Here is a 26992-nt window from a genome sequence, read left to right as displayed (position 1 = left end):
CAAATAGTAAACCCTTCCACACCAACTGTGACGCTACCCCGAAAAGGATACACACGCAAAAAACACACACTATATTCCGCAACAGGCACACAGTAATGGCTGTGCACAACGCAAGCAGCCATCCTGTAAATATTTCCGAACAGAAAAACATAACAGCGGAGTGAACACTCAATTGTTTTCCCTGCTTATCTCTCCGGGACAGTATCCTGCCTTTTTTTTTCTCCTTTTTTTTTTTTTCTTTGGCTTTTTTTTTTTTTTTTTTTTTTTTTGAAGGCAGGGCTTTCGGTGACACACAGCTTCCTTCTCAACCTTCTGAACAGTGGTGACTTCACTTCCCAAATTTAGAGGAAAGAAAAAACTCAATCCGGTAAAAGTGTCTGTTTCTCTCCGCTACATACCGGGCGACTGGAATTCATTCAGGAGCGTGTCATGTTTGGAATATTGTCGGGCTTCGCGGAAAATTGCGCAAAATGGATGGAACTATTAAGGTAAGGGTGGAGAACGGGGGTGTATGAGATTTGTGGGAGACCGTTTTTTCGGAGTTGCGCCTCCTTTTTTTTTTTTTTTTAAGCACTGGGCTTGAAACGCTTCTCTGTGTCGGTCTGTGAGCTGGGACCTCCAATCTGACGGCAATGAGAAGCCTTTTTGTCTTTGTCTGAAAGCGGTAACCACGTTTTCTACTTTCTTTGAAAGTATTTTATCTTCCCTTTTCAATAAACCGCCTTCTTGTGAGGATACCCTGCGCGGATTCGGGGGATTAATCAGAGTCACGCTGTGGATTTTGGGGACCAAGCGCACCGTTACGCACTGTCTGGAAAAGGCACAAGGCAGTTATTGACTGTTTTAGATAAACTGCTGTAGACTCTACTTTTCTTATATGTACACACAAGCCGCTGGTTTAACGGTTTCAGGTTTAGTGTGGGCAGTGTGGATTGAGCAATAGCAACGACTGGATGAACCGCTGGATACGACGCGACGAGCTGCGCAACAGCGGCGTGGCACACCGCCAGGCTAAATCCCGAGGATAGTGTCGTGAAAGGTCAAGAATCTGTGACGAGCTGGTTAAAGAAATGCTCATTCTTTCTGTGCTTTGGGTTAACTCTCCACTGACCAACTTAGGAGTTTAGTCAAACTGCAAGGAAAGCTGTCATTTGGCAACTATGCGGCAACGGCGCAGTTTGCAACACTTTTAGCCGCAAAGCTTCACAATGATACCTCGGCTTGCTCCTTATAGAGTTACACAACTGTTTTGAAATGGTATGCTGGTAGTGGCAGAGCGCTGGTCCGCATTAACATTGGCTACTGGTTCCCGACACTCGAATTCCAGATGCATTATGGCTGCAGCCACCAGATGTTGAGCTGCAAGTCCCCGTTAGTTTCCCTCCTCCTCCTCTTAGTCTGTCTGTGTTAAACAAGTGGAAGTCCTATGCAGAGGCTGCATTTACTCTTTTTTGGTGCCGTGGAGTAACTCGACTTGTTATTCCTTTTTTAAGAAATTTAAATGCAGCTCGTTTGTGGCAGCTTGGGTGTGGTGTGAGTTTTTTTTTTTTTTTTTTAAGGAAGAGTGTAAACGTTGGCCAGACAGAAATGCCAGGCTACAAAAGAGCCTGGTCCATCAAACCCAGTCATTCACCGCTCACTGGATGGCTTTGTTATGCCATGCTGCAGGAGGATGTGACTTTCTCAACTTGGATTTCTGTAACAAAGCGAGAGGTTGTGACAGTTAATGTAATCATAATTGAATCCATGGGTATAAATGACAGGCTGCTAGCTGCATTCATTCTCACTAAAAGAGAGGAAGGACTCTCTAGCCATGAGAGTTTCCTGCTCTACACAATCTTTTCCTGACAGGTTTCCTTTTCCTCCTTAAACAAAAGACAGGAATGCCCCCCCTCTCCTTCTGTTCCTCACCCTTTACAACCCCCCACCTCTTACCCCACGGGTGGCTCCTGCTACATTGGCTGTGTGTGAACGCCAAACAGACACACGTGTAGTCTGGCTGTGGAGCTACTGCATGCGCCCAGTCTGCGCCAGACGCGATATGACGCACGTGAGGAGATGGATTTGGCTGGTGTAAACAGAACAGAGGTGGCTCCCAGCAGGTGTCACACTCACACAACGCTTATGATGGCGCTTGCTATTTATCTGCTGTTCTTTCCCCTTCAGTCAAGGTACATGACACACTGCAAAAAGAAAAGAAGATGGGTTTAATTAGTTTTTTTTTTTAGAGGGGAATTACAAGTTAAAAATATTAGTTTTCTTGGTTTTGCTTTGATTGTGGTATGAGACAAGATCTCAAATGGATTAAAAGATAACAGGAGTTATCTTCTGCAGGAGTGAGGCAGACAGAATAGTTAACAGTAACTGCTTGTATCTCTGGTGCGTGTCTGTTCCTGGAAGATACTGGAAAGAAAACACAGCAAACTGGCACTGCTCTGTCAGCCTCTCTCCATACTGGAGTGTGCTCCTGTTTTAAAAAAAGAAATGCAGCACAATCTTGATCGGCACACACCACTTGCCAATCATGGTTCCAATTGCAGAGGCTGATATGTCAGTGTAAATATAACGTACAACAGTCAGAATAGTTCACAAAGCCCTTATCAGGCCATAATGAGACATTCCCTCACTCTTTTACACTTTATCATCCACAGACTAGCTGCTGTGCTCTGCTCTGATAGTGTGTCTTGCTGCCAGTTGTTCAGTCTATGATGGATCCTCAGATAAAATCTATGGGGAAAAAAAACTAATTCTGACTGATTGTTAAGTTCTTTGGAGAGCGTCTGCTTGTTTTGCCCCAAAGAGCAGTAGTTAAATATTGTCTTTTGTCTTATTTATCATGTGCAGTGAAACAAAACTTTTTGTCAGTGCCGGTGAAGTAGTAGTGTTTGCTTTTGTGCTTATTTATATCAATGTTGTAAAAATCTCGCTCCAGTGCTGCAGAAAATAGCATTAATTATTCAAGCAGGGAAAATGTGAAAACGTTCCGTTTCCATGACATGTGTTAGGAATGAAAAAGTTCTTTTGTGAGATCACATGGATTTCACTTTCATAACTTTTCAGGGAATGCGACGGCTACATGTTGGACATATTGATCAGTGAATATCAAGTAGCATTTCCCCCTGAAGCAGATATGTGGCATGCTGGAATGAAGCAAGACAGTCCTCTGGGATTAGACACGTCTCGGTCTGAGCTGTGCCATCAGATCCAGATGTACATCAGAACCGATTCTAACCCTCAGAGGCTTGTACTGCTATGAATTCCCCCCTTATATTTTGGCTTCTTGTTATTTGATTTTATTTCCGCACTTTTATTGTATTTGTTTATTTTTACTGATGATAAATGCAGCTGTTAAAGCAAATGCTGACTCAACATGTCATGGTTAAGCTGCATCGACAGCTTCAGCTGCACGGCTAGCACAGATGTGAGGTTGTAACCGTCTCTGCATGTTCAGTTGCAACTCATCAAGTGCATAATCCATGTTTTACTTCGAAGACATTACACAAGGAGAATGTCGAAACCACACAATATCTTGGCCCGCTCTGTGAGTTTCTGCGTTTGTTTTCTTTAATAAACTTACATTGCTCCAGCTGAGCCAAAGCAGAGGGGTCAGTGTAGCTGCGACCCCCCCTGCTTCTGTTGAGTCTTCAGCCATGGAGGGAAGCCCAACAATCAGACAAGGCGGACCAACTCCAGGGATTTTAGTGTTCAGTAAAAACACAATAATAGGCTACTGATAATAAGAGAAAAGGATTGTACCATGGGAATTGTGGAAACATCAGAATATTATTAATTATCTTGTTGAGACTTATTTAAAAAAAAAAAAAAACAACCAGCAACTTCTTGTGACTGATGTTAAATTGTGAGTAAGGTAAGATGCCTGCAGCATCTTATGCTTGAAGTTTGTCATGCCCCAATGTGGGCATGTTTGAAGTCATCTTAACATCAACAGGAAGCTACAGTTGCTACACAGGCTGCATACATAAACTACTGAGGATGCCAGACTGTGATATGAGCCATAACTGCACATAATTACTGTAAACAAAAATACACAAGAGACTGAATATTCAACATCCCGAGTTTCTGGGTAGTGTCAAATCAGAGGCTTGAGATTTATTTGCTTGTGTTTGCGAGAGTTAGATAATGAGATTGATATCATGTGAGTTAATGTGACTGCTCGTATCTTTAAAGATAAGGAATAAGAGAGCTGTAAAACCATTGATGTGCATCTTTTCAGGGTCAGGATAGATGCTTCTGATGACTCTGCTGACACCCAGCAACATGCACATCGGCTCGTTTTCTTGAAGTTTGAAATAATTTTATAAAATATAAATCATGATGTTTTCTGACATGATTTTTTTTTTTTTTTAATGTGCTCAGATTTGTGAAGTAAATTGCAGAACTATACCATATACTTATCCCCTTCACCTCCAGGAGGCGCTATCAGTGGTGAGTGAAGACCAGTCCTTATTTGAGCCTCCGTACGCTGCTGCTGCCCCTCTCCCCAAAACAGACATGACTGCATCTGGCACACAGGACTACGGCCAGACCCACAAAATCAACCCCTTACCCCCACAGCAGGAGTGGATCAACCAGCCTGTGCGGGTCAATGTCAAGAGAGAATACGAGCACATGAACGGATCCAGGTACGACACAGTAACCATGCATCTAACATTTTTATTCTTCTTTGTCTTAATCACATTGAGGGATCACTGTTGTCATCTGTCATTCAACAGGTCATTTCTTTGCTTCTAATCTTTGAAATACTTGGCAAGTAATGCATATGGCTGAAATATCTGATGCCAAAGTCAGCTGCTAGACGGAAAACTCAACAACACCCAATTTATCGGCTGATAATGTTTTTACAGCAACAAAATGTGTGCGTGTATGTGTGTGTTTGTGCAGCAGGGAGTCTCCCGTAGACTGCAGTGTGGGTAAATGTAATAAGCTGGTGGGGGGTACTGACACATCTCAGATGACTTATGGAAACTACATGGATGAGAAGAGCATTCCTCCACCCAACATGACGACCAATGAGCGGAGAGTCATCGTACCTGCAGGTAGGAATATGACCACCGGCTGAAGATGATGCCATAGTTCATATTTTGTACAGTTTAATAGCTAAAGTGAAATGAAGCTTTTTTTTGTTTTGTTATGATAAAAGCTTAAAAATTATAAGGTGTCTAAACTTTCTGGGCCAGAAATTCATCAGTTTAGAAACTGAAACAAAAACCTTTTATACATGGCAGAAAAACTGTAATATGGCGCAAATAGCTGTCCAAGTGTTTGACTCCTTTGTTCAATTTTAACTTTCTTAATTATTGCAACTTTTTTGCTGCAAAGTGGTCACAAATGTGACATTGTACAGCAAACCAGTAGGAGGTAATGGAATTACCGTCTGTATGGACTGTGCAGCTGATCCTCACTTCTAAACGCAGATTGATATTAATGCACCCAATGTCTTTTTATGGAGTGTGATTAAGTTACAGAAAGGAAGGAAAATTTGTTAGAACACTAAATTGGTGTGGAAGCAGTGTATTTTTTTAAAGTATTCCACAGATATCAAAAGGAAATGTCATCATCAGGAATGTGTTTGAGTGCAATAATCATGCAGTGAAAACTTAATATCATGACAGTTGTACTGTCAAGCAAGATCATCAAGGATGAATCAAAACGCACGAGTAGGTTTAAAAAGCAATTTGTACAAGCTTGCAGATTGCTGCGAATATGGAAAATGTCAGATCTTGGACACTTCTATAAGCTAAGTATACCTACTGTATGTTTTTTATAACAAGAATAACAATCAATGTTTTATTCTTAAAGAAATTTCTGTTCAGTACATTTACTGAATTTATATGATACACAGGATAACTCCCTGCTTTGGTTTAATTTTAACAATGCTGTTATCATTATTTTGAGTCCGGCTGTTGCTTCTCCGATTAATGGGCTAAAGCCTCGTTTCGTTGTGTTTTATGTCGCCCATGAGAGCATGCCTGAATGCATGCAGGTAGACATGTCTGTTTGTCTGCCAGACCTATTTAATTAATTGCTTTGCTTCATGGATTTGTTCTTTTGCTGCTAGTGAAATAATACTGTTCAGGGAGCAACAAGTGCTGTTTTAGGGTTAAAGCCTGAAAAGTAATCTCAACGCACAAGTCGATTACGTCGTTACTCATAAGCCAGCAAGCTAAAGAGAAAGGCTGTATTTTCCCAATAATGAGCCCATTTAATTCATTTAATTACAACTGAATGGAGCCTTGGTGAAGTTTCCATTTTAAAGGCTTTTCAAATGTTACTCTTAAACTGATGCAATGGCCACTCATCTATTAGGAGTATTGCAGCTCTACTAGACGCCCTCTCCTTAATGACACGTGGTGAGCTTGGTGGTTTAGTTTCCAGATTTGCAGTGTAGTATATCAGACTTTGACTGAGAAGCATTTGGCAAAACTGTGTGCGCTTGTCTCAGCTGCCTTTACTGCCATATTGGACAAAGTACAACAACATTTCAGCGATCACAGGAAGGGATTTGGGAGTGTGTACTGTTCTATGATTAATGATGTGCCTGAAAGTTTTTAAGAGACATTCCCATTTAGTAAACTCTACCCATATGTGTGTCTTTTTAAACCAGAAATGACTATTTTGCCTCTCTTAACCTGAAGCTGACACTAAATTTAGCTTTCAGTCTACTTATTTCTCCCCTTTCTTTCACCTTGGTGAGACATGAGACTTCTCCAGCTGTCTTCCCTGAGTGTCCATAACCAGGCGTTTTGCAGTCAATAAACTTCCACTCTTTTCTTCTGTCTTCCTGCAGACCCATCGCTGTGGTCCCAAGACCATGTGCGCCAGTGGCTAGAATGGGCCATCAAGGAGTACGGCCTGTTAGAGATTGACACGGCAATGTTTCAAAACACAGATGGCAAGGAACTCTGCAAGATGAGCAAAGACGACTTCCTCCGGCTCACCACCATGTACAACGCAGAAGTGCTGCTCTCTCATCTCAATTACCTCAGGGAAAGTAAGTCCGCTTTGTGTGAATTAGGTGTAAACATGAATAAAATAGGGGCAAAACAAGCAGTGAAACAATGGTCAGTGAACTCTGGTGCGAACAAATATTTGACTTTGATAACCATTTTTGGATGATCATTTGAAAAGAAGGTAGAATATTTTGGAAAACTCTTATAATTTATATAAAGCTCCAAAAAGTGTGTTGTTTTTTTTTTGTTTTTTTTTTTTGTTTTTTTACAGAACTTTCCTGGTTGAAAAACAATCTTTTCTTCCAAAAATGACCCAATGCTTGTTCATACAGGCAACAGTGACCAATCATTAGACTAGCGGTCTTGAGAGTAACTGTATTTGAAGTCTTTTGTAACTCTAAACATGTTATTCTAAAGCTTAAACTCAACCAGGATGATTTAACCGTTTCTGTAAAATCTTACTCTTATTGGCTGAAGATAGTTCCCTCCGCCAAGGAGGTTATGTTTTACCCGGCATTATCTCTTTGTCTGTTTTTTTTCAAAATAACTCAAAAAGTTATAAATGGATTTTCATGAGATTTTCAGGAATTGTTGGAAATGCGAAAAGAAAGAACTGATTTAATTTTGGCGGTGATCCGGATCACCGTTTAGATCCAGGAACCTTTTAAAGACCTTGGTGGAGGTTAGTGCTCTCCGAGTGCTTTTCTAGTTTAGCTTGTTACAAAACAAAAACATTTCCATGTCTATATGTCACATTCATTTTAACCTCCTGAAGAGGATTTTGTGGCTTTTTTAAGGAAACACTTCTGAACAGTAATTGCTCCAATGAGGAAACACTCATGAGTCATGTTTCCCACTCGCTCCCTTTAGGGGAAGCAGTTTGAAAGATGCCCTATGGGTCATATTTAAGGATATGAACAAATAACCTTATTGATCATATTTACTGGAAGATTTGTTGATACATTGGGTTGCAAAGTGTCTTCTTGGCATCTGCCATTAATTTAAATTCAACTTAAGGCACCAACCTTTTGTCTTTTATATTTTTTCTCATCTTTTGGATAAGAAGTGAGGGTGAAAAGACTCTAGTTGTCAGGCTTGAGAAAACAAAATTTGACTTATTTTGTCACTACACTATATTCATTTCACCATCAAGAAGCAATGAAAATTGCATTTTCTGGAACTCATTCTTGCACAATGAGTACACCATCTTTAGCAGACGTGGAAACCAAGAGGATTTCTTTTCCCTCTCGAGATAACCATCACCTACATCCCCCAATACACTTCGCAATGCCTTATTCCACATGGGCTACAGACAGATGAAGCCCAGGTGCATTGCCTCAGGAATGGGGCAAGGTCTGTATGTCCAGCACAGAAAAGAAAGTTGATCTGCAATTTGCGATGGAGGCAACTAAATGTGAGCCTCTAACCTTTGAAGAGTACCTCGCTGTAATCCAGCTTCATATGTTTCTGTTGGGAAACAAAAGCCAGTTTTCTGAGGCTGTATGCAAATGGCATTTTGAAATAAGATATAACATCTGGTGTGGCTGTGGCTTGAATACGCAATGATGGCTAGTTCAAACGCAAAGTATCCTGTGCATCTGAAGTTAGTAAAACCTGACTGATGTTATTGTTGCGCATTCAGAGAACAGTTTGTCCCTTCTTTCAATGCTTTGGATTTTGTGCCTCTGAGCAGTTTGAGTTTCTCTGGTTGAAGAGTATCATGACAGCACTTTGGGTGGAGTGACTGCGAGCTCAACTAAATTTAACGTTTCTCTCAAAAACTTGCGATGGCCTTGATGTGATGTAATGGGAACTGTGTTTTGTGGGTGTCAACAGTTTTCTCTATGCACTACGTCTGGGTAGACAGAGATGCTTGCCACGAGTATAACAGCTTCATTGTGCACCGCTGCAGCGGGTGGATCTGTCTGACCGCCACTGGGCACACGCTGTGGAGCAGTTTTCATTATGGCCACTGGCTGCGGGACTGAGCCCCAGCTTAGGCTTGTTGCATCGAGACTCTGCCCATCGCTACCCTTTTTTTTTTTTTTTTTTGATTTAGGGTTTTGTGTATTTTGGAGGTAGAAGAAATGTCTTGGGAATCCTCCCCACTTGCCAGTTGAAATTGCTTTGGCTCCATTCCCACCAATCAAACAGATGAAAACTGAGTGACCTGTTTCGGGGCAGCTCGCTGACATGCAGGCACTGCATATTATTAACCCAAGGAGCCTAAGGCTAAGAGGACCCAAGTTAGTAAATGCACATCTGAGGAAGACCGAAAAGGAAGACAAGAAGGGAGAGAATTCTGGTTAAGGCTTTACGCAGACCCTGCAAGGCTGATGATTTGGAAACTAAAGCCATTTTCTCTTCTCCCCCCAGAGCACAAACAAACACAATCATAGACAAGAAGTAGCCCAGTCCAGAAAATAGACCTCTGGCTTCACTCATGAGAGCTAGAGCTCAGGCGAGCTTCCAGAATACAAAAAAAAGAGAGACAAAAAGAAAAGGCTGAGCCAAACCCTGGAAGTATTAGTGATTGTAGGTCATGCAATCTTGTCCTCTAAACCCTTTCACTACTATTATATATTACCCTCAGTCTTCCTCCAAAAATTGGATGCTCCAATCATCATTATTTAATACACATCTGTGTGCACCATGTGTGTGTTGGGTTCTATTTATTGAACCTCTGATTAACATTCCTTGGCATGTGCACTTGGCAAAAAGCAGGGACACACTTCCCACCCTTCAGCCATACCATAACAACACACTCCTGCCACGTCATGCGCAGAAATGTTGTTCAGACGACCACATTGGTGCAACAACAGGCGCAAGCCGAACATCTGTCTAGCTACCCAGCTGCTTACAGTAACAAGGGTAGTTGCTTGCATTATTTTGGCCTCATTGCTGGTCAGTTATCCAGATTTTGTGGTGGCCGCCCATACCCCAATGTGCTTTCAATTTGGGGTGCAATTTGAGAATTTGTTCAAATTAGTCTGTCAGGGAGGGACCGCGGACTGTTTGCTTTATCGCACCCATGTAGGTCGGTTTGATACCACATGTGCTGGAAGCAAAGCGGAGCAACTAACCTCAGATGGCGAGACTGTGTCTTCTGACACACAGCGATGTGAGAAAGCAGAGAAAGAGAGGGGAGAAGATAGATGGGACTTTAACAAGACAGAAAACGGAGAGCTGATCTGCTGTAGATCTTTCAGAAACGCAATAGTGGAGACTGAATGAAAGAATACATCCGTTACAGATAGATTACACAGTAGTTATTTGAGGACAAGAGCAGGAGGTTGTGAGCATGAGAAAGAGCTATAGGGGAAAACAAAAAAAAAAAATAAAAGAGATTTTTTGTGCGTGGAAATGGTTTGAGATGGTTGTGATTGAGTGCAGTTGGAGAATAGCAATAGTTCTCTTTCCCAGCTGTCGCCATTGCTTGTGTGTCTGGATGGATTTACAGTCAAAGAGTCAAGACTGAGAGGGAGAGAGGGAGAGTGATAAGTCTGGGCTTCTGCACTGCTGCTGCTCGCTTCAGAGTGGGGGGACATTCTCGAGCCCTCAATAGTTTATACAGACCATAAACATCTGGGTTCGCGGGCTGAGTAGGGGAAAACGGAGGTCTAGAGAGCTCACTCTCTCACTCTCTCTCTCTCTCTCTCTCCCTTCTCTCCCCTCACAACATTTTTATTGAGCTCCCCTTGCATTAGTTCTTTCTATTGGCAGATTATCACTGGTGCAGAGGGGCTCAACAGCCTGGCTCTGCGCCCTTTACTGTTAGCTGTCTGCTGTTAGCCACCGTTACGAAGCAGTCTGCGGCTGCTCACTTGACTACTGGGTTTCAGACACTTAGCACTGCAAGGATTTCTGTCGCATTAGAATAAGAAAGATGTGGGTCATAAGCAGATATTATTCAGATTACCACAGAGATGAGCTCATCTTTGGTTCAAGTTAGTGCAGTTGGAAGATAATTATTTATTCCAACAGCATATCTTGGAGACTCTTTTACAGAACATCACAAAATGGCACATTTTTGTGTCATTTTGAGATGAGCCGACATCTGTGTAGCTGTCATCATCTCAACTGAGTCTTGGAACAGACTAAATATATAAACCAAAACCTATGTAAAGATAGCTTTAAATGAACAGACATATGTGATTAAACTGTTAATATGCCATGAATCTTGTAAATTTTGAAGCCATCAGTTTGCTGCAGCTCGCCAAACATGGAATAAATTAAATAAAACTGCCTTAACTAGTTCAGTGAGAGCAATAAAAACACTTTGCAGGCCCGCTCTGTAAAATGTTGTAGTTTGTTTGACAAAGAGGAGAAAAGAAAAAAAAAAAAAAAAAGAGATGTGAAAGCACAACTAAGGTTTTGACTCAAATGTTTATTTTATTGCTGCTGAATAATACTAATAACACTCACCTTTTACTCCTTGTACAATATGCAATGGTGTTTTTTTTTTTTTTATCTGGTCTTTGAGGGCTGTGCTTGTTCTACTCAGGTTGCCCCTGCTGCATGCTGTATTGATCCAACCCTACATCTGCAGTTGCTGCTGGTATCTTTAGTAAAAGTTACGAAAGTACGAAAGAAAAGTTTGTAAGGTCTGAAGTGTTTTAATGCATCTCTGTCTGATTTTGGTCCATAAACTTTTCACAATACCACCTTAACAACATTTTGTACTCCTAATGGCCAGCTCATCTCTTTTCTTAAAGCCTTGCTATAAGGTGATGTTGGAAATATTACAGCAAATCAAAGGTTAGGAGGTTTAAATCAATTCTAATTGATTATTTGTCCATCTCTGTCCTGATGGAATGGGTCTGGTGAAATTTTTTGTTAAAAACCCAGCAAGTAGTTAGATCAGAGGATTTTTTTTTAGTTCTCTGAAACTCAACCTATGAGGATTTTTTAAATCTTGGATATGGCATTGATGCAAATTTCAGCAACTTTCCGAAATGGACAAAATGAAAGTCACACCGACTTCATCCAGCGAATACCCAGATGTGTGAAAGTGAGAAAGGAAGCAGGACAGCTATTGCGGGCCACTTTTACAACTGTAATTCCTTCCAACAGAGTCTGTTGAAAAGTTTGCACCGTAATGCAATAAACACTTTTTGCTTTCCAATATATGACTACAGATCATATACAATACTGTATTTCCAAGAAAACTCTGATCTTTGAAGTCAAGTTTAATGAGGTCCTTGTTTTCTGCTGGGAAAAGATGGAGTGTAGTCTCTGTGTCAGGTTCTCTCACTTCGTTCACCCATCTGCCACAGCTTCCATACTAAAAGGTTGTGTTGCACTACAGTACTTGTCCACATCTGTCAGTTTAGGCCTTGAAAGAAACAAGGAAGTGGGGGTACACTTGGAGTCCATTTCAGTTTCCTGCTTATCTCAAGTCACAGTGCAGCCTTTAATCTTTTTCCCTATTTTAGAACAACATCTTCACACTAAGAATGCTATTGTGCTGTAAAATAAAGTAGAATGAGTCATATCAGTATGTAAAAAAGGGATTCTTTAACTGGTTTTGCTGAGTATTGCCATATTAATTTTGTTTTTTGTCAAATCGGTCTTATGTCATAGACAGTGCTTGAACCTGAAGCACTAAGTGTATCATTTAGCCTCTTTTGTTCAAGGCAGAAGTTGTGTAGAATAGATACATGGTTGACAATTTAATCTGACACAACGCCTGTTCATTGTATCATCTTTCACCGAAAGCAGCCACATCCTTGATAATAAATAACTAAAGGTTTTAACAGAATTTGATTTTGAGAAAAATTCTGACCCTTTATGGTTGTTATGAGCATGGAAACTAACTCTGCAGAACAAGAAACAGGTTGTAAACATTTTTATTTCTGCTGTGAAGTTGGGCAGCGTTTCTAAACCATTCTTGAGTGGACATTTGAGGAACCGTAGTTTTTGGCACTTCATTGTTGGCGTCATTTGAAAGTAGCTGCTTTTGCATACTCGCTTGACAACAGGTCCAGGGATCTGAGCAGAATTTAGATCTCAGCAGTGGTGAAAAAGGGTTTAAATGCTTTCCACAGTCTGCACCCGCACCTCAAACGGCAAAGGCAAGAGTAGTTGAGCTGAGTTTGGAGTGCTGTTGCCGAGATGCCAGATGCAGTCTGTAAAAATATTCAATTTTTCAACAAGTTCCTCTTAAAACAGGAAGGTAATGTTGTTACCTTTCAAAAAACTCTCAAATTGAGTTATAGAGGGTACTAGCCAATGCTTCTTTTCTAAAAAGGTTTTGTAAAATTGTTTGCCAGACAAGGGATGAGCTAGAGTTTTGTCCTGCAGTTCGAAAGATGACCCCTTTTTAGGTGGCAAGACATCCAAAACCGGGTGACCCAACCAGTTGTTGACAAAGCTCTGACCACATGTTTGAAGCCATGGTGTCGTATAGCTTCACAGAATAAACAATAGAGGCCTACTGGGGGTCCAACATAATGTTGAACAAGCCCAGAAAAATATCTATCAATATTATGAGCATGTCAAACTGGGGAACAGAGCTTTTGAAGCACCCATCAGTCATAGGGAGGAGAGAAAAGAAAACTGTTTGTGGATGTTATGTAATCTAACAGACTCTGAGCAGATGTGACAGGGGAGTCAAAGGGAGAGTGAGGGTCTTAAAGGCTGAACATTGGCCAGTCCTCCCACTGTGCTGTCAGATTACTGGGATATGTTTGTTTTCTGAGTGGGGAAGAGACCGTACAAATAAATAGGCAGTACGGCCAGGACTAGCCTCCGCCGAGCAGTCAGCTGTGGTCTCTCCCTGTGTCTCATTCACTCTCACTCTCTGTCGCGCAGCAGTCCTGAATTTCTCTGTGGGATGGTTTGAGGTTTTCTCTGCAATGCTGCCTGTTTGCCTGTCTGGGTCAGCCCACATATGTGGCGCACAGTAGGAAAAGGGTTAACAGCCCCTACTTCCTCCCTTCACTCCCTGACTGTTCATCTTTTTCTTATACTTTCTTCCTCATTCCAAAGACAGTGCTTCGATGGCTCACTTGCCCCTGTGTGCTTACACTCCACGTGTGGAATTATTTTTGTATGGGGAGCTGCATTTGATTGCTGTGTAGGGACCCCTTTCCCCTACACAATGGCTCCCCTGTTCTAAGGCCCCCAGCTTTCTAAACTAGACCCAGAGCCTTGGGGGTGCCAGAGAGTAGGTAGAAGTGAGGAGTGGGGTGTTGGGAGGTTAAAATACTCTCCTGGAGCACCCCACTCTTTCACCTCATCCAGCACCCCCCTAAAAAAATAGCCCCCACTCTGCCACTGTGGGCCCCACCAGTGCCACAGCATGCTAGCTCTCGAAAAAAAACCTGCATCAAATCTTGAAACTACAACTCATACAGCAGTTTTATTCCTCTTTGTATTTAGTTGTTTCTTGCAGATTGCTCCATTCAGAAAAGGTATCCTCTCTACTCAGCTGTCTGAGTGCTAAATCTTCGCTATGCTCTCCATGTAGTAACTGCTCTTGTGTTTTCTCTGTGCATTTTTGGGTCTGTTTTTCCACTCGCTGATTTATGCCTGGGGGCAGCTAAAATTAAGAGAGCATTTTGGTGCCGCCCAGGGTGCCTGTGTTAGTGGAGGAATGCAGTGCAGAGTTCTGCTCCATAAGGTGAAATGAATAGGCAGCCATATGAGGACTCTTGCCTCCCAGGAGTGGCACTTGGAGGGAAAATGCTGCGAGGCTACAAGGTTTCCCTCAAAGTTTTGATGACCAACTGTGCTCGACTTTTACTTAATTTGGTGTTAAGTGCCATTGATCATTTTTATATATATATTTTCTTTAAAACAAAATAGCAACACCAGTCAAAATATCTCCAGAACAATTTGCATGGTGTAGTTTGATGACAGTCGGAGTGCTTTCTGCTGCCTCCTGCTGGGGAACTCTTGGTTTACTCTGAATCACAATTTGATTTCAGCAAATTTCCATATTTTATTCTAAGTAAGAAAATCAAAAATGATAATGATGAAACTTCTTATTTTACAGGTTTTCATACAGCTGTTTCATTCATTCATCTCATTTGTTTTAGGGACATGTGGATCTTACAGCGCTATCTTTCATCTCATTGCAGGTAGCTCATCATTATCCTACAACACACCATCTCACACGGACCCATCCCCCCGCCTGGCTGCCAAAGAGGGTAGGGACACTTAATTCTGTCTGCAAGTTTATTTTGGTATATGTAAATGTTGAATTGTTGGAAATATTCTCAGAAAGCAAAGCTGGTGCATCTAAAGGTAAATCAGGTGGGAGATGAAAATAGAAAAAAAATGAAGTAACAATATATTTTTGAAAGAGAAAGTCACAGCATGGCATGGCAGTTCTGATCACAATACCTTCAAGCCTCCAGACATGCAAATTAAAAACAAACACACAAAGCAGTGCACACACGTTTGAATACAGACCACTCACGTAATCAAAGCAGATGCAGTCACTGATTGCAAGTGACAAAGCTCTGGGCAGGTGCAGCTTTTGTGTAGTTAAAATGATACGAGCCAAAAACCGCTGCGGCAGATTGTGCTATTCAGGACCGCTACCTGAACGCTTTGACAACACAGACAAGCTCACAGCCAGACAAAACCTGAGTGCTGATGAGTTTGTTTTTTTTTAAAAAGAAGCAAAGGGCATGAACAGACTCAGATCATGGTGATTATTGGAAAGAAGAGATGTGAATGAGGCTGTTTGTCAGAGGGACAGGCATCACAGGCAGGTGCTGAAGCAGCAATGTGTAAACATGGATGATGAGGCCGGTTGGTCACAATGGAGAGGAAGGGCTTCATAAAAGGACTAAACATCAAGAAGAAGAAATAGAAGCTGATGTTAAAACTGGTGTTTCTTCTAATAACTCGACTTTATAAAAAAAACTCCACATTAAAATCTTATTTATTATGTCATCACTATCTGCAGAAACAAAATTTACACCTTTTTTTTTTAAAATTTATTTCTCACATGGTCATACAAAAGGTAAAACAAGACTTTACAAAAAAAAACAAAAAAAAACAAAAAAAACAACACCATGCTCAAAAAGGAGCAGAAAAAAGAAAAATTCTTGTAATATCTGCCCCTTTTTTCTTTTTCTTTCTTTTTAAAGAAAGCATAATGCACCAATAAATGGTTACTGGGTTTTTTCGCGATACTCAATGAAAGAAGACAAAAAAAAAAAAAAAATCATTATCATAGCATAACATGCCATAGGTTGTTCACTTTATACATGAATAATTTTCCACATTTTAACTGCTTGTTATAATTTCCACAAAATAAATTAAATTTCTTATACATATAGTTATGTACAATCACATTTACATGTACATAGATGTATATACATACATACATGTGCATGTATAAATGCACGTTATGCTTTAATTTAATTTTTGTTTCCAAATATGAAAATATATTATGTTCATCTTCTAAAAAAGGTACTTTTTATGGGCTTTAGGAGGTTCATCTTTGTGGGACCTTTTGTCATTTGTTGCAAGCTTATAAGCTTGTAAATGTCAAAATAAAACAACAAACAAAAAACTTGAGCTTCAAAAACATTTGGATTATTATCCAAGTTTTACAAGGTGTAAGACTTAATGGGTCCAGTTGATATATTAAATCAGAATTAACACTGAAATATGGGTTGCAATGTAAAAATACTGCCACCGAACCAAACTTGCTGCATTTAAGCTGAGTTTTGAAGAACAATGCTTACAACAGCTCAGGATGACTGTCCCTTTTCCTTTTGATACCTTTTCACTCTAAAAACATTATTTTGTGCTGACAACTTGAATAAGCAAAGCCAACATATCTGTTTAAAAGAAAGAAAAAGGAAAAGCATCCTTTACGTTGACTAAACGGTGTCACCACCAGAGACGAGAGAAAGGACTGCAATAACAGTGATAGCCTTGCTCACAGGATGAGAGGCTCTATCAAGGCAGCGGTGGAGGAAATACTAGGACTGATAAGTGTCAGAGAATGTCCTCTTTCGCTATCGACCTTCTTTCGCTATCGACCCCAGTGGTGAGAGTTACCAGGCCAGGGACTTGTTCTCGCCCAGCTTCTTACTAATAGACCAATGGGAAGACCAGATAAGATTCTGCTCCGTCACCCCCGACCCCAGTCTTCCTGGTTCTCAGCATCAGGTATTTGGACTGGCAGAAAGTATAGGGTCACTCCCTTCAAGAGCATTTCCCTTTCACAAGAGGTGATTTCTAAAACAAGCTCCTGTAACAGTGACTCTGCCTCTGTACAGCCTCTTACCCCCAACAAACATTTAGAGATTTAGGAGGTAGAAGCGCGCTATCAGATCGATGTGGTCCGTTTTAAAGCCAATCACTCCGGAATGATACAGGACAAAAAATAAAAATCTCAGTGACAAAGAGGAAGAAAGAGAAGGGTGTCTTGCTTCAGGAGAAGCCTTTACCAGCGTTTGTACAGATCAGCACTGCCAGATGTTCAAGTCCATATTGCCTTTTGAGAACAGTCAAATATCATTCAGGCTCTTTGGGGTAGAGTAAGCACAAGCATACGGCAGGAGACCACCCTTAATCTGCTCCAGACTCTGTGGTGTAAAATGCAATGTTATGAATAAAAGAGAGCATATAAAACACGGAATGCAGCAGCTATGAAAGGGTGTGTGTGCAGATATGTGTGTGGCTTTGTGTGTGTGTGTGTGTGTATCTAAGATCTCTGTCTACTATTTTTCCGTGGATAGCAGTAAATGTATGTGCAGCTTTGTGTGTGTGTGTGTGTGTGTGTGTGTTCGGCTTTCTGGATGTCTTGGCACGGCATGTATTACAGTATGCATTTACACATTTACATTTAGTTTGAGCGCATGTTGTGTTATTCTTCGGTTAAAGGTGGGCGACAGTGCATTTTTGGGTAGTAAATCATCCTGTGAAGAATGTGGGTGTTACCGTTCGACAGGATTAGCTACTTTTCAGTCCACCTTTGTGCACCTATTCATAATTTATGTTCTCGTTTCTGTGGTTCAAAATTCGCATGAAGGACACCAAGACAGGCTGAATTTTCATTAAACGAGGAAAGCTGATGAATCACCCTCTTAGATTTATTTCTTTAGCAGAGAAGTCAAAGCAAAGCAGTTTGACAAACCATCCTGTAGAAATGGTTCTCTCTATTAATGGCTGGTTTGTCAGACGATTCTCCACGCTGTTGGCCTCGCTGTCTCCTTGCCCTGACTCTTGCACTTCACCGTTGTTCTCCCCCTCTTACGGCTCTCTAATCTCCGTTGGCTTTTTAAAGCACCTGTATTACGGGTATTAAAAAAGTTTACCCTGTCTGGTTCTCTCTCTCTTTGGCCCCGAGTCTGGGTTGCAAACAGTCTATGGCTTGGACTCTCTTTTTCTCTCTCACCCTTCTCTTCTTCCTCTCCCTCTCCATCTCCCTGTGTCTCTCTGCCATCTCTCCTCCTCTCCGTCTTGCACTCATTTCTTGTTTTGACTAACCGGTCCTGCAGTTGAAGTCTCCCAGGAGCGTGCACCACACCCCAGACTAGAGTGGAAACTGGCTCAAGTCACAGTCAGAGCAAGGCCTGGAAAAATGGAGGTGGGAGGAGGGGGGGGGGGGGGGAGGCAGAGGTGCAGGGTGGGGATGAGGCTGCTCTCTGTGCACATATTCTGTATGTGTTTGCACAGCTTTGGCTTTTTACCCCCCCCCCACCCCCCGGGCTTTTTGCATCATGCAACTTCTGCTCCTTCCTCCTGCGCTTTCACTTCCATTTTCCTGAATTATACTCAGAAATTCATCTTGGTGATAAAAGAAGTAAATGGGCAAAACTCTTGAGTCGTGCCAGCCAGTTGAGACTCTTGCCTTTATGTCTTCTTGTCTTTTGAAGGTTTCTCCCCAACTTCGGTCATTTGCAGGCATGGGATAATCGGGCATCTCCTCCTGCCCATACCAGACAGTAGCTGAGTTGCTGTCGCTGTTTTCTTTCGAAATTCCAAAGTTGTGTTTTGTCTGACTCAGTGTTTTTTTTTTTTCCTCTTTTTTTTTGTCATTACTTTTTTTCCTTTTGCTTTTCTCTTCCATGTCCTTCATGCCTTCCTGTGCACTCATTCTGTCTGCGTCCTCATCTGTCTGCCTCTCACCATTTGCAAGTTCTTCCCCATCTCTCTGAACCCTCAGTCTTCTGCCCTTTCCCCCTCTCTCAGCTCCTTTTTGCACGTACAAAGGTAGCCCCAAGTGTTTTTTTTCGGGGCAGGGTTGGGGGGTAGTTTGCTGAGGTTTTTTTTCAGGCGCAGGCGGTGAGCAGAGGGGAAAAAAGGGCCAGTAAAACAAAGAGAGGTTGTCTGCAGGCAAAGCAGGCAGGAAACACAAGTCTCCCAGGACTCTCCCCCAGTCGCTGCTCCTTGGCTATCCTGGAGCCCCACACCAGATTAAACCTGACAGCCTCTCTGAGCCACGGCAGCCCGCTTGTTATTTGTCCCTCTTCTCCTTCATTTTGTGTTTCTTTCTGTTTACGCCCTCTTTCATTAAATCCATTTGATCATTATTCCAACTTTTTTTTTCCATAAAAGTTAACATCCTTCATTATACTTTACACACAGGCTGCGCCGATTTACACTTTTTCCTCATTTACTGAATTTCTCTTTAGAGTCACAGACAACAAAAGGAATGCTGTACTGTAGGAATGACTCCTGAAAAGTATTTTAGGCACTTTAAAATCATTTTTAAAAAGAGTAGAAATTGGTAGACTGAGAGGTTCCTTAGCAACAGGATGTTTTCATTGGATGATATTCTGCTTGAAAGGAAAAGAACAATCAGACAGGAAAAGGAACTTTAACAGTGCAGGTAAATGAATTTTCTGTTTATTTTGAGGAGCGAAGGGACACCAGTTTGCTGTGATCCACATGGGGGCAGCATTGGACAGTGTTAGGAAATTCAGTATCTGGACGTGGAGGTGAAGATAAATTTAATATCACTGGTGTAACCGTAGGAGGTCACACTGGTGAGAATGACCAACAAAGAGAAGTGGAGACAATTACTTTTTCTTAAGGGAATAGTAAATAAACGGGAACACTTGCAGTAAATAATTTGGAAAAATGTTGTGTTTTCTAAATGGCTTTACGTTGAAAATAATGTAGATAAATCACATAAAGCACATAAATCACAACTACCGAAATAAATACAATGTTTATGTTGTCAGTCATTGAAGGTTACTTGCATTTGAATTATTCTGTCTTAAATAAATTGAATGTGATTAATTTAGCAAATATATTCATATCTGACAAACATAACAAGTCAGTTAAATCAGGTTGTAGGAGAGATAATAAATGTTACAAAGTTTGTTTCCAAAGTTACAGTTTTGTCTATATGAGGATATGGATTTATATTTGTTTGCTGGCCTAACTATGTTTTGTATTCCTACAGATTTTTCAATGCCAAAATAACTCTGAAGTTGTATTTACAAAATATCCTAGGGCTAAAAGAAACTCCTAATTGGCTAAGTTTGTTAAAGGAAGTGTGGAAGATTCTTAAGTTATGGATTTTGTGGCAAAACTTTTTTTTTTATTTATGTGACCACCTCACCTTATATGCATTTAATTAATCAGTAATATATGATTAAATGCTTCATAAGTATGTGAGTATTGGCCCCACATATAGTGAATAATGTAGATGTTTAGTGTGTAAGTCTTTGTAAAAGACATTATTAATGCTAACCACGCCTTTTGGAATATGGGATTCATCATATTGACAGCATCTAATTATCAAATAATTTACAGTGACAGTTGTACAAAATGTACAAAATGACAATTATTCCACCACTTGGGGTAATGATAGCCTGGTAGTTATAGAGGTGGGCTTGGGTTTGAGTCTTCAAAGAGCCAACACAGTTTAATTCCCCAATCTTGATTAATAAAGTTAATATATATAAAATATGAGCTTGCTGGTCCAAACTTCCAATCACTGAGAAACTGGTTTCCCTTTTGACCTTCTGACAGCTCGTTGAACCCTCTCAACAACTTCTGTCATCACCATTACACCATCTGTCCATTGGGAGAAACACTGCTGACAAAAAGATTTGCAGATCACGATAACACTGTGAACAGCATGTTGGGCACAACACTGCGTAGCATATCTGGCAACAATACAAATCATATTTCCCTGTGCTCTGGCAACTATTGGAATTGTTTTAGCCCTTAATAATACAAACGATCAAAAGTGCTTGCCAGGTGCTTCGTGTGTGTGTGTGTGTGTGTGTGTGTGTATACTCAGGCGGTTTTGAGACCTTGCCAGGGAAGCGCTACAGCCTCTTGTAGTGCTCCTGTGTCAGAGTGATTGATTGTTAGTGGAATCTGTCCAGTTTCACACCACAGACACACAGCAGGTAGGACTCATGCAAACTGGGCCAGGTTGGCTATTTGTCAAGGTTTTATGAAAGCCGGCTGTGTGGGGAGATGAGATGAGATGAGATGAGAGAGGATATTATGTGCATGTATTGTCTTCATTCACATGTGTTTGAGTGAGTGTGTTGTTTGTTGTTCATTAATTTGCATCGCTGCTTTTATTTGTGGTCAGGGTGTTGCAAGCCACCCAGCCAACCTTGCTCTGTAAAGAATCTGCCATATACTCTCAGAGCATCCCAGCCAGCCAAACAAATACCACGTGATCCTCTCCAGATTTCATGTTAAGATGATTTTCCAATCATTTCTGATTGATTTATTTCAGATAGAGATCTTCTATAACAATTATATTCTTGTGATTTGCAAGCATGCAATGAATGACACTTACTGTATTTGCACATTTGGATGGTTTTAGGATGGTAACATTAAAATGCAGGCTGTGTGTCCCACATGTGACGTGAGGATCAGGAGGAGGATCTAGGGTCACACTTAGGCTCAGTCTAACAGATCAACCTGTCTGCGTGATGGACACAAGTGTGACATTTTACACTCCTTATACTCTTTGATAGTTTTCATCTTGTGATTTAAATAAGCGCTGCCATTATTGTTCCCCATCATGATTTAGACAGTATCTTGTTTGATTGTATAACACTGTTTTCCATTAGATTGTAGGACATTATTGTCTTATTTTATAATTCACTTTCTAAAGTGAACATTTTATACAATACCAGTCAAAAGATTGGACACACTTTCCCTTTAAATCCAATTGGGCAGTGTGTCCAAACCTTTGACTGGTAGTGTATTTGCATGGGCTGTATTGGCTTTGTTGGCTGGATGATTATGTTTCTGACTACCCCAGTGTATCTGTGTGTCTCACTACAAACCGTGTTTTACATGTAGTTAAATTAGTGTTTTCTTTCTTTTCATTAGACTCTTCATATGATGCTGTAAGGCGGACAGGGTGGTCCAACAACATGCACAGTGGCAAAGGTAAGGACACAAAAGTTATCCTGAATTTTATGAGTTTTGATTTTAAATGGCTTTAACGCATCAAACGGATGGTTGAATTGCATTTCAAATGGCACAGAGACGTTTATCATTGGATACTCAGTTTATATTGCAACTATTAAACTTAGTAAATGCGATTATGCTGCGTTAGGTTTGTGTCAGGAAGGGCAGAAACCTAGTGGATTAAACAGGCAGAAGAAGTCAGTCCAGCCAAAGCCATATTGATTTCGGACCTTTGCTGTCCTGTCTTCAAGATGTGTAGTTTGGCTATCTGTTGCCACCTCACTGATGTTTTCTTTGATTTATTTATTTATTGTACCTCTCAGTCACTCTTTATTTGTGTCTCTGCAGGCTCACCAGTAGTTTCTCAGAATGTGACCAAGTCCACTGAGCAGCCCAGAGCTCAGCCAGGTATCTCCTTACTTGGAAGTGTTTCCTAGTTCATGCGTTTACATCGTTTTTTTTTCTTTCTCTCTCTTTCTTTTATTCATTATGTTGATGGTTGAGACAATCAAGCATATTTATACCGTGTGTACAAAGAATCCTACCTGAATACAATGACTGTAATTTCCAATGTCTATAGTAGAATACATCAATACACTTAAATGTCAACTCATTCAAACTGTAAAGCGGCTCTGTTGAAAAATACTTGTTCACTTGTTCTTATAGACAGTTATTACTGACTTCAAGATACTGGCTTCACATTAGAAACTTAGCGCACAGATAGTCTGTCATTACTGGAAATTAAACTCATGTTTCAGTTTCAACTTTAAATAGTTGTGTCAACTTTCCCACCTGTACTTACTTTTCCACTCTGGCGCAACTAAATACAGAATTCCAAAAGTATTTATTTGATTGTTTTTTTTGTTTGTTTGTTTGTTTGTTTGTTTTGTTTTTATTTGATTGGTTAAGAGTACAAATACTGTACTTAGCATGATAAGCATAAGATACAACAATTTGGTGTTTGTAGTATGCAACATCTAACAGGTGCTCTAATATCTGCTGTATACTTTCGGTGTAATATACATGAAGCCTGCATAATGCTTTTTACTTTTTTAGTCTTTAATGCCTAATTGTTTTTTGTTTTTCTCTTAAAATTCTTGAATATTTTCTCTCTTTTTTTTTATTTATTAATTTCAACATTTCATTTTTATTTAATTTATTTTTAATGTTATTTCAACATAACATCATGGTTTTTTTCTTGTGAACTTGGCTCTGCATTGTATAATAAACATAAAGCCATTCATTTGATTTGAACTCAATAAATATAAGAATATTTTTATTCTTCCACTGCAAATTGATATGCAGATTTGCATAATATCTCTTTTCCCTGCAGATCCATACCAGATTCTGGGCCCCACCAGCAGTCGCCTATCCAACCCAGGTTAGATTTACAACATGTTCATATAAGTAATACATGGTCATTTTACACACTGAACTGTCATGAATTTAAGTGTTCTTTTAGTTGGAAGAGGACTAATCTATGCCTCACGAAGATGTATTGTGTGCACCCTCAGGGTCAGGTCAGATCCAGCTGTGGCAGTTCCTTCTGGAGCTCCTGTCTGACAGCGCCAACGCAGGCTGCATCACTTGGGAGGGAACCAACGGCGAGTTTAAGATGACGGATCCCGATGAGGTGGCGCGGCGCTGGGGCGAGCGCAAGAGCAAGCCCAATATGAACTACGACAAGCTGAGCCGTGCGCTGCGCTACTACTATGACAAAAACATAATGACCAAGGTGCACGGCAAACGCTACGCCTACAAGTTCGACTTCCACGGCATTGCTCAGGCGCTGCAGCCACACCCCACGGAGTCCTCTATGTATAAGTACCCCACGGACCTAGCCTATGTGCCTTCCTACCACGCACATCAGCAGAAGGTCAACTTTGTTTCCCCGCATCCTCCATCCATGCCAGTCACCTCCTCCAATTTCTTTGGACCCACTGCTCAGTATTGGAGCTCGCCTACTGCAGGCATCTACCCCAACCCCAATGTTCCTCGCCATCCTAACACTCATGTGCCATCCCACCTGGGCAGTTATTATTAAAACTAACCTCCATGACCATTCACCCGCCGTGATAACCTCCTCCTTTTCCCACAAACAAGATCCACAATTGCTGACCTGCACTTCTTATAATCCCAAACCATTAAAGACTGATTTAACAGAGACACTTAGGTCTTTGAAGAAATTTTACTCCTGAACGAAGGACGGTTAAATTGAAGTTTCTAATTTTGTGTGTGTAAGATTCGATAAACAACCGGATACTATGATCCAAAATGGAATACTACTTAGCTTTACAAGACTAACAACTGTTTGTTGTTTGTATTACGGATGCACATCTGAATTTCCTGTGCCTTGCTTTACCCATCCTCCTTACAAGCTTCACCTACAAGCTCCACTAAAACTTTCCCAAACAAATCCTAAAGACAGGAGATGAACATGAGTGTGTCTGCCTCCTCACCAGACATGGGCCTTTTACTTATGGGTCTCAATCTGCATCCTTCTCAGTTCTTGATGTGCATTGTGTTTCGAAGCATCTTCCTTTGCCGCTCATCCACTGCCTTGTCGGGGTTTCTTCCACTGTCTCCGTCTGCTTGTCTGTTCATCTGCAACTTTTTTTTTATGTTTGTGTGTGTGCCTGTGTGTGTGTATGGGTGGGAGTATGTGTGTAGTTCTTGTGAGATGGACTTTTCTCAGCACTGAATGAAATGTGGCGACTGGAATTTGCCATTCAATATGCCATTTTATTTATCCTCCAAACTGGAAGGCTAGAGAAGAGTTAGATGCCGTAGAAGGAAGCGCTGTATGTTTTGCTGACCTGGGTCAACTCAGTTGCTTGAAAAAAAAACGAGTTTTTTTTGTGTATTTTGTGCGGAAATGACGGAGATGATGGGCCACGTGCGCAGTAGAATTGAGTCAAATGTCCTGCGGAAGTTGAGTCCAGATGTAGTAGCTGTCCTTTTTTTTTTTTTTTTTGCAACAACCATTCAGCCCAGGTCAGACGTTTTCAGTGGGCCACACACCAGGCTGCTTGACATTTGCTGTGCCTCTCAGCCATGCCATTCCAACATGTTAGATCGCTCGACCATGTCAGTATTAATGTGAATGTCTTCTTGTTTGTGAAAGACACGTAAAAAGGTTCAGCAAAATCAAAATTTGTCAGATGTAGTCGTTTTTGTAAAAACAAAGCCTGTATAAATTCCTTCACACTTAAAAATCTTGAATCTAAAACATGAAAGTGCCTTTTTGCATATGTGATTATGTAGATGTGTTGATATTATCTCTGAATTGTGGATGTTGTTTTTTCTATCCGAAGAGTCTTAAGCGTTCAACTAATTTTAATGTGTGCTGAAAATTGGAGGTCTAACCCGTTCAGAGTTAGTGCCATGCTGTTACTGCTGATTTATACCATGTCTCATCCATGTATTCAGGGCGAGACAGCACTAAATCATAAATGCAATGAATGATCTCACCAAGAATCTGACAATTTTTGATTTTTAAGAGCGCTTTGATGAAAAGCTGCCATGGTGTCACTTCTCTTTTTGTAGGCCAGTCAGGACCATGTAGGTCAGTGCAGAGAAGTTGCAAAGCAGTAAATTATGTTAAAAACAGTCAAGTTGCATTTTCTCCAGGGCTGGAACCTAGTATAAGAGCAGCATGGTTATTTGAACAATAGCTTCTCACTGGCCCAGCAAAATGCACATGAAATCAGGATTTCATCACCGTATGTCAAAACATATCCACCACCAGGTGTTCAATGCTGTTAATATCAAAAAGTTTTCCTTAAGAGAAAATGAAAATGGACACTTGAAAATAAATTACTTGGAACTAAGTAGTTTATCAAAGAGCAAAAACCAATGAAGCATGACGAGATGAAGCAGAGACATTCTCAGATTCGCAAACGCTGTGCGTTTGTCAGACCTATTTTTTATTATTTTTAACATCAGTCAACTAGGCATTAAAGCAACTTACTGTATAAATTATGCAGATTTATTTTCATATGTGACACAGTATAGAAGTCAAGAGAATTAATACGAGTTGACCTCGGTCAAAAATGCAAACCTTTTTAAATCCATTTCCGCTAAGTGGTTTGTTAAACTTTTTTTTTTTTTTTTTTTCTTTTTAATATTTGTACATTTGGACAACACAGTTTGACTTTTTTTTCCTCATTGTTGTTATTATTTCTAAAATTCAGTTGTAACATCCTAAGTGCCTGTACATGTAAAGTAGATTTTTTTTGTTTTAATTCCCCAAACCACAAATGCCTGCTTGAGTCATAATCCAGTACATGGGGATTCCTTTACTCTATATGCAACATGTGATGACAATGAATGGTTTCAGTAGTCACACACTCTTCATGTCAGCCTTGTGCTTTAAAAGATTTCAGGTATTTTATGCTAAATGATACAGACAGTATTAATATCTACATCCAGCTCCTGTTGAAGATGTATAGCTTTAAAAGAACAAATTAAAAGGGAACATGTAATTTGTAGCATACCAAAATATTCTAATGTACCCTCAATGTTCATGTTTCATACGCATTATCAATGAAAAGGGATCTGTGCTACTTCATATATGCAATGTATTTTGGATATCGAATATATAAATATATATAAATATATATATATATATTTGTGTGTATAACTTTGCAATT

General features: G+C 40.5%; 1 protein-coding gene across 3 annotated transcripts; it reads left to right on the top strand.

The window, feature by feature from the left end:
* The first annotated feature begins 352 nt into the window (after nt 1–352).
* On the top strand, nt 353–26992 carry fli1 (Fli-1 proto-oncogene, ETS transcription factor). 3 transcript variants are annotated; one of them, XM_079245800.1, is made up of 9 exons: nt 353–488; nt 4432–4643; nt 4906–5057; nt 6809–7012; nt 15056–15124; nt 22260–22319; nt 22689–22748; nt 23674–23721; nt 23855–26992. In XM_079245800.1, exons 1-9 carry the CDS (start codon nt 471–473, stop codon nt 24382–24384), a joined length of 1353 nt encoding a protein of 450 aa, XP_079101926.1. In that variant the 5' UTR covers nt 353–470; the 3' UTR covers nt 24385–26992. The 3 variants fall into 3 exon arrangements, with proteins under 3 accessions (XP_079101926.1, XP_079101925.1, XP_079101927.1); XM_079245799.1 differs by having other exon boundaries at nt 4903–5057; XM_079245801.1 differs by lacking the exon at nt 353–488 and adding an exon at nt 646–664 and having other exon boundaries at nt 4903–5057.

This window comes from Telmatherina bonti (genome assembly GCF_933228915.1).
Source record: "Telmatherina bonti genome assembly, chromosome: 9".
Lineage (NCBI taxonomy): Eukaryota > Metazoa > Chordata > Actinopteri > Atheriniformes > Telmatherinidae > Telmatherina > Telmatherina bonti.
The sequence above is the reverse complement of the archived record's forward strand: the minus strand, read 5'-3'. Positions and strand labels throughout refer to the sequence as shown.

Bases quoted from the DNA above. Each gene is read 5' to 3' on its own strand.
- fli1 (XM_079245799.1), top strand. The intron at 5,058-6,808 runs GTAGGAATATGA...GTCTTCCTGCAG, and splicing joins GAGAGTCATCGTACCTGCAG to ACCCATCGCTGTGGTCCCAA. The intron at 15,125-22,259 runs GTAGGGACACTT...TCTTTTCATTAG, and splicing joins CCGCCTGGCTGCCAAAGAGG to ACTCTTCATATGATGCTGTA.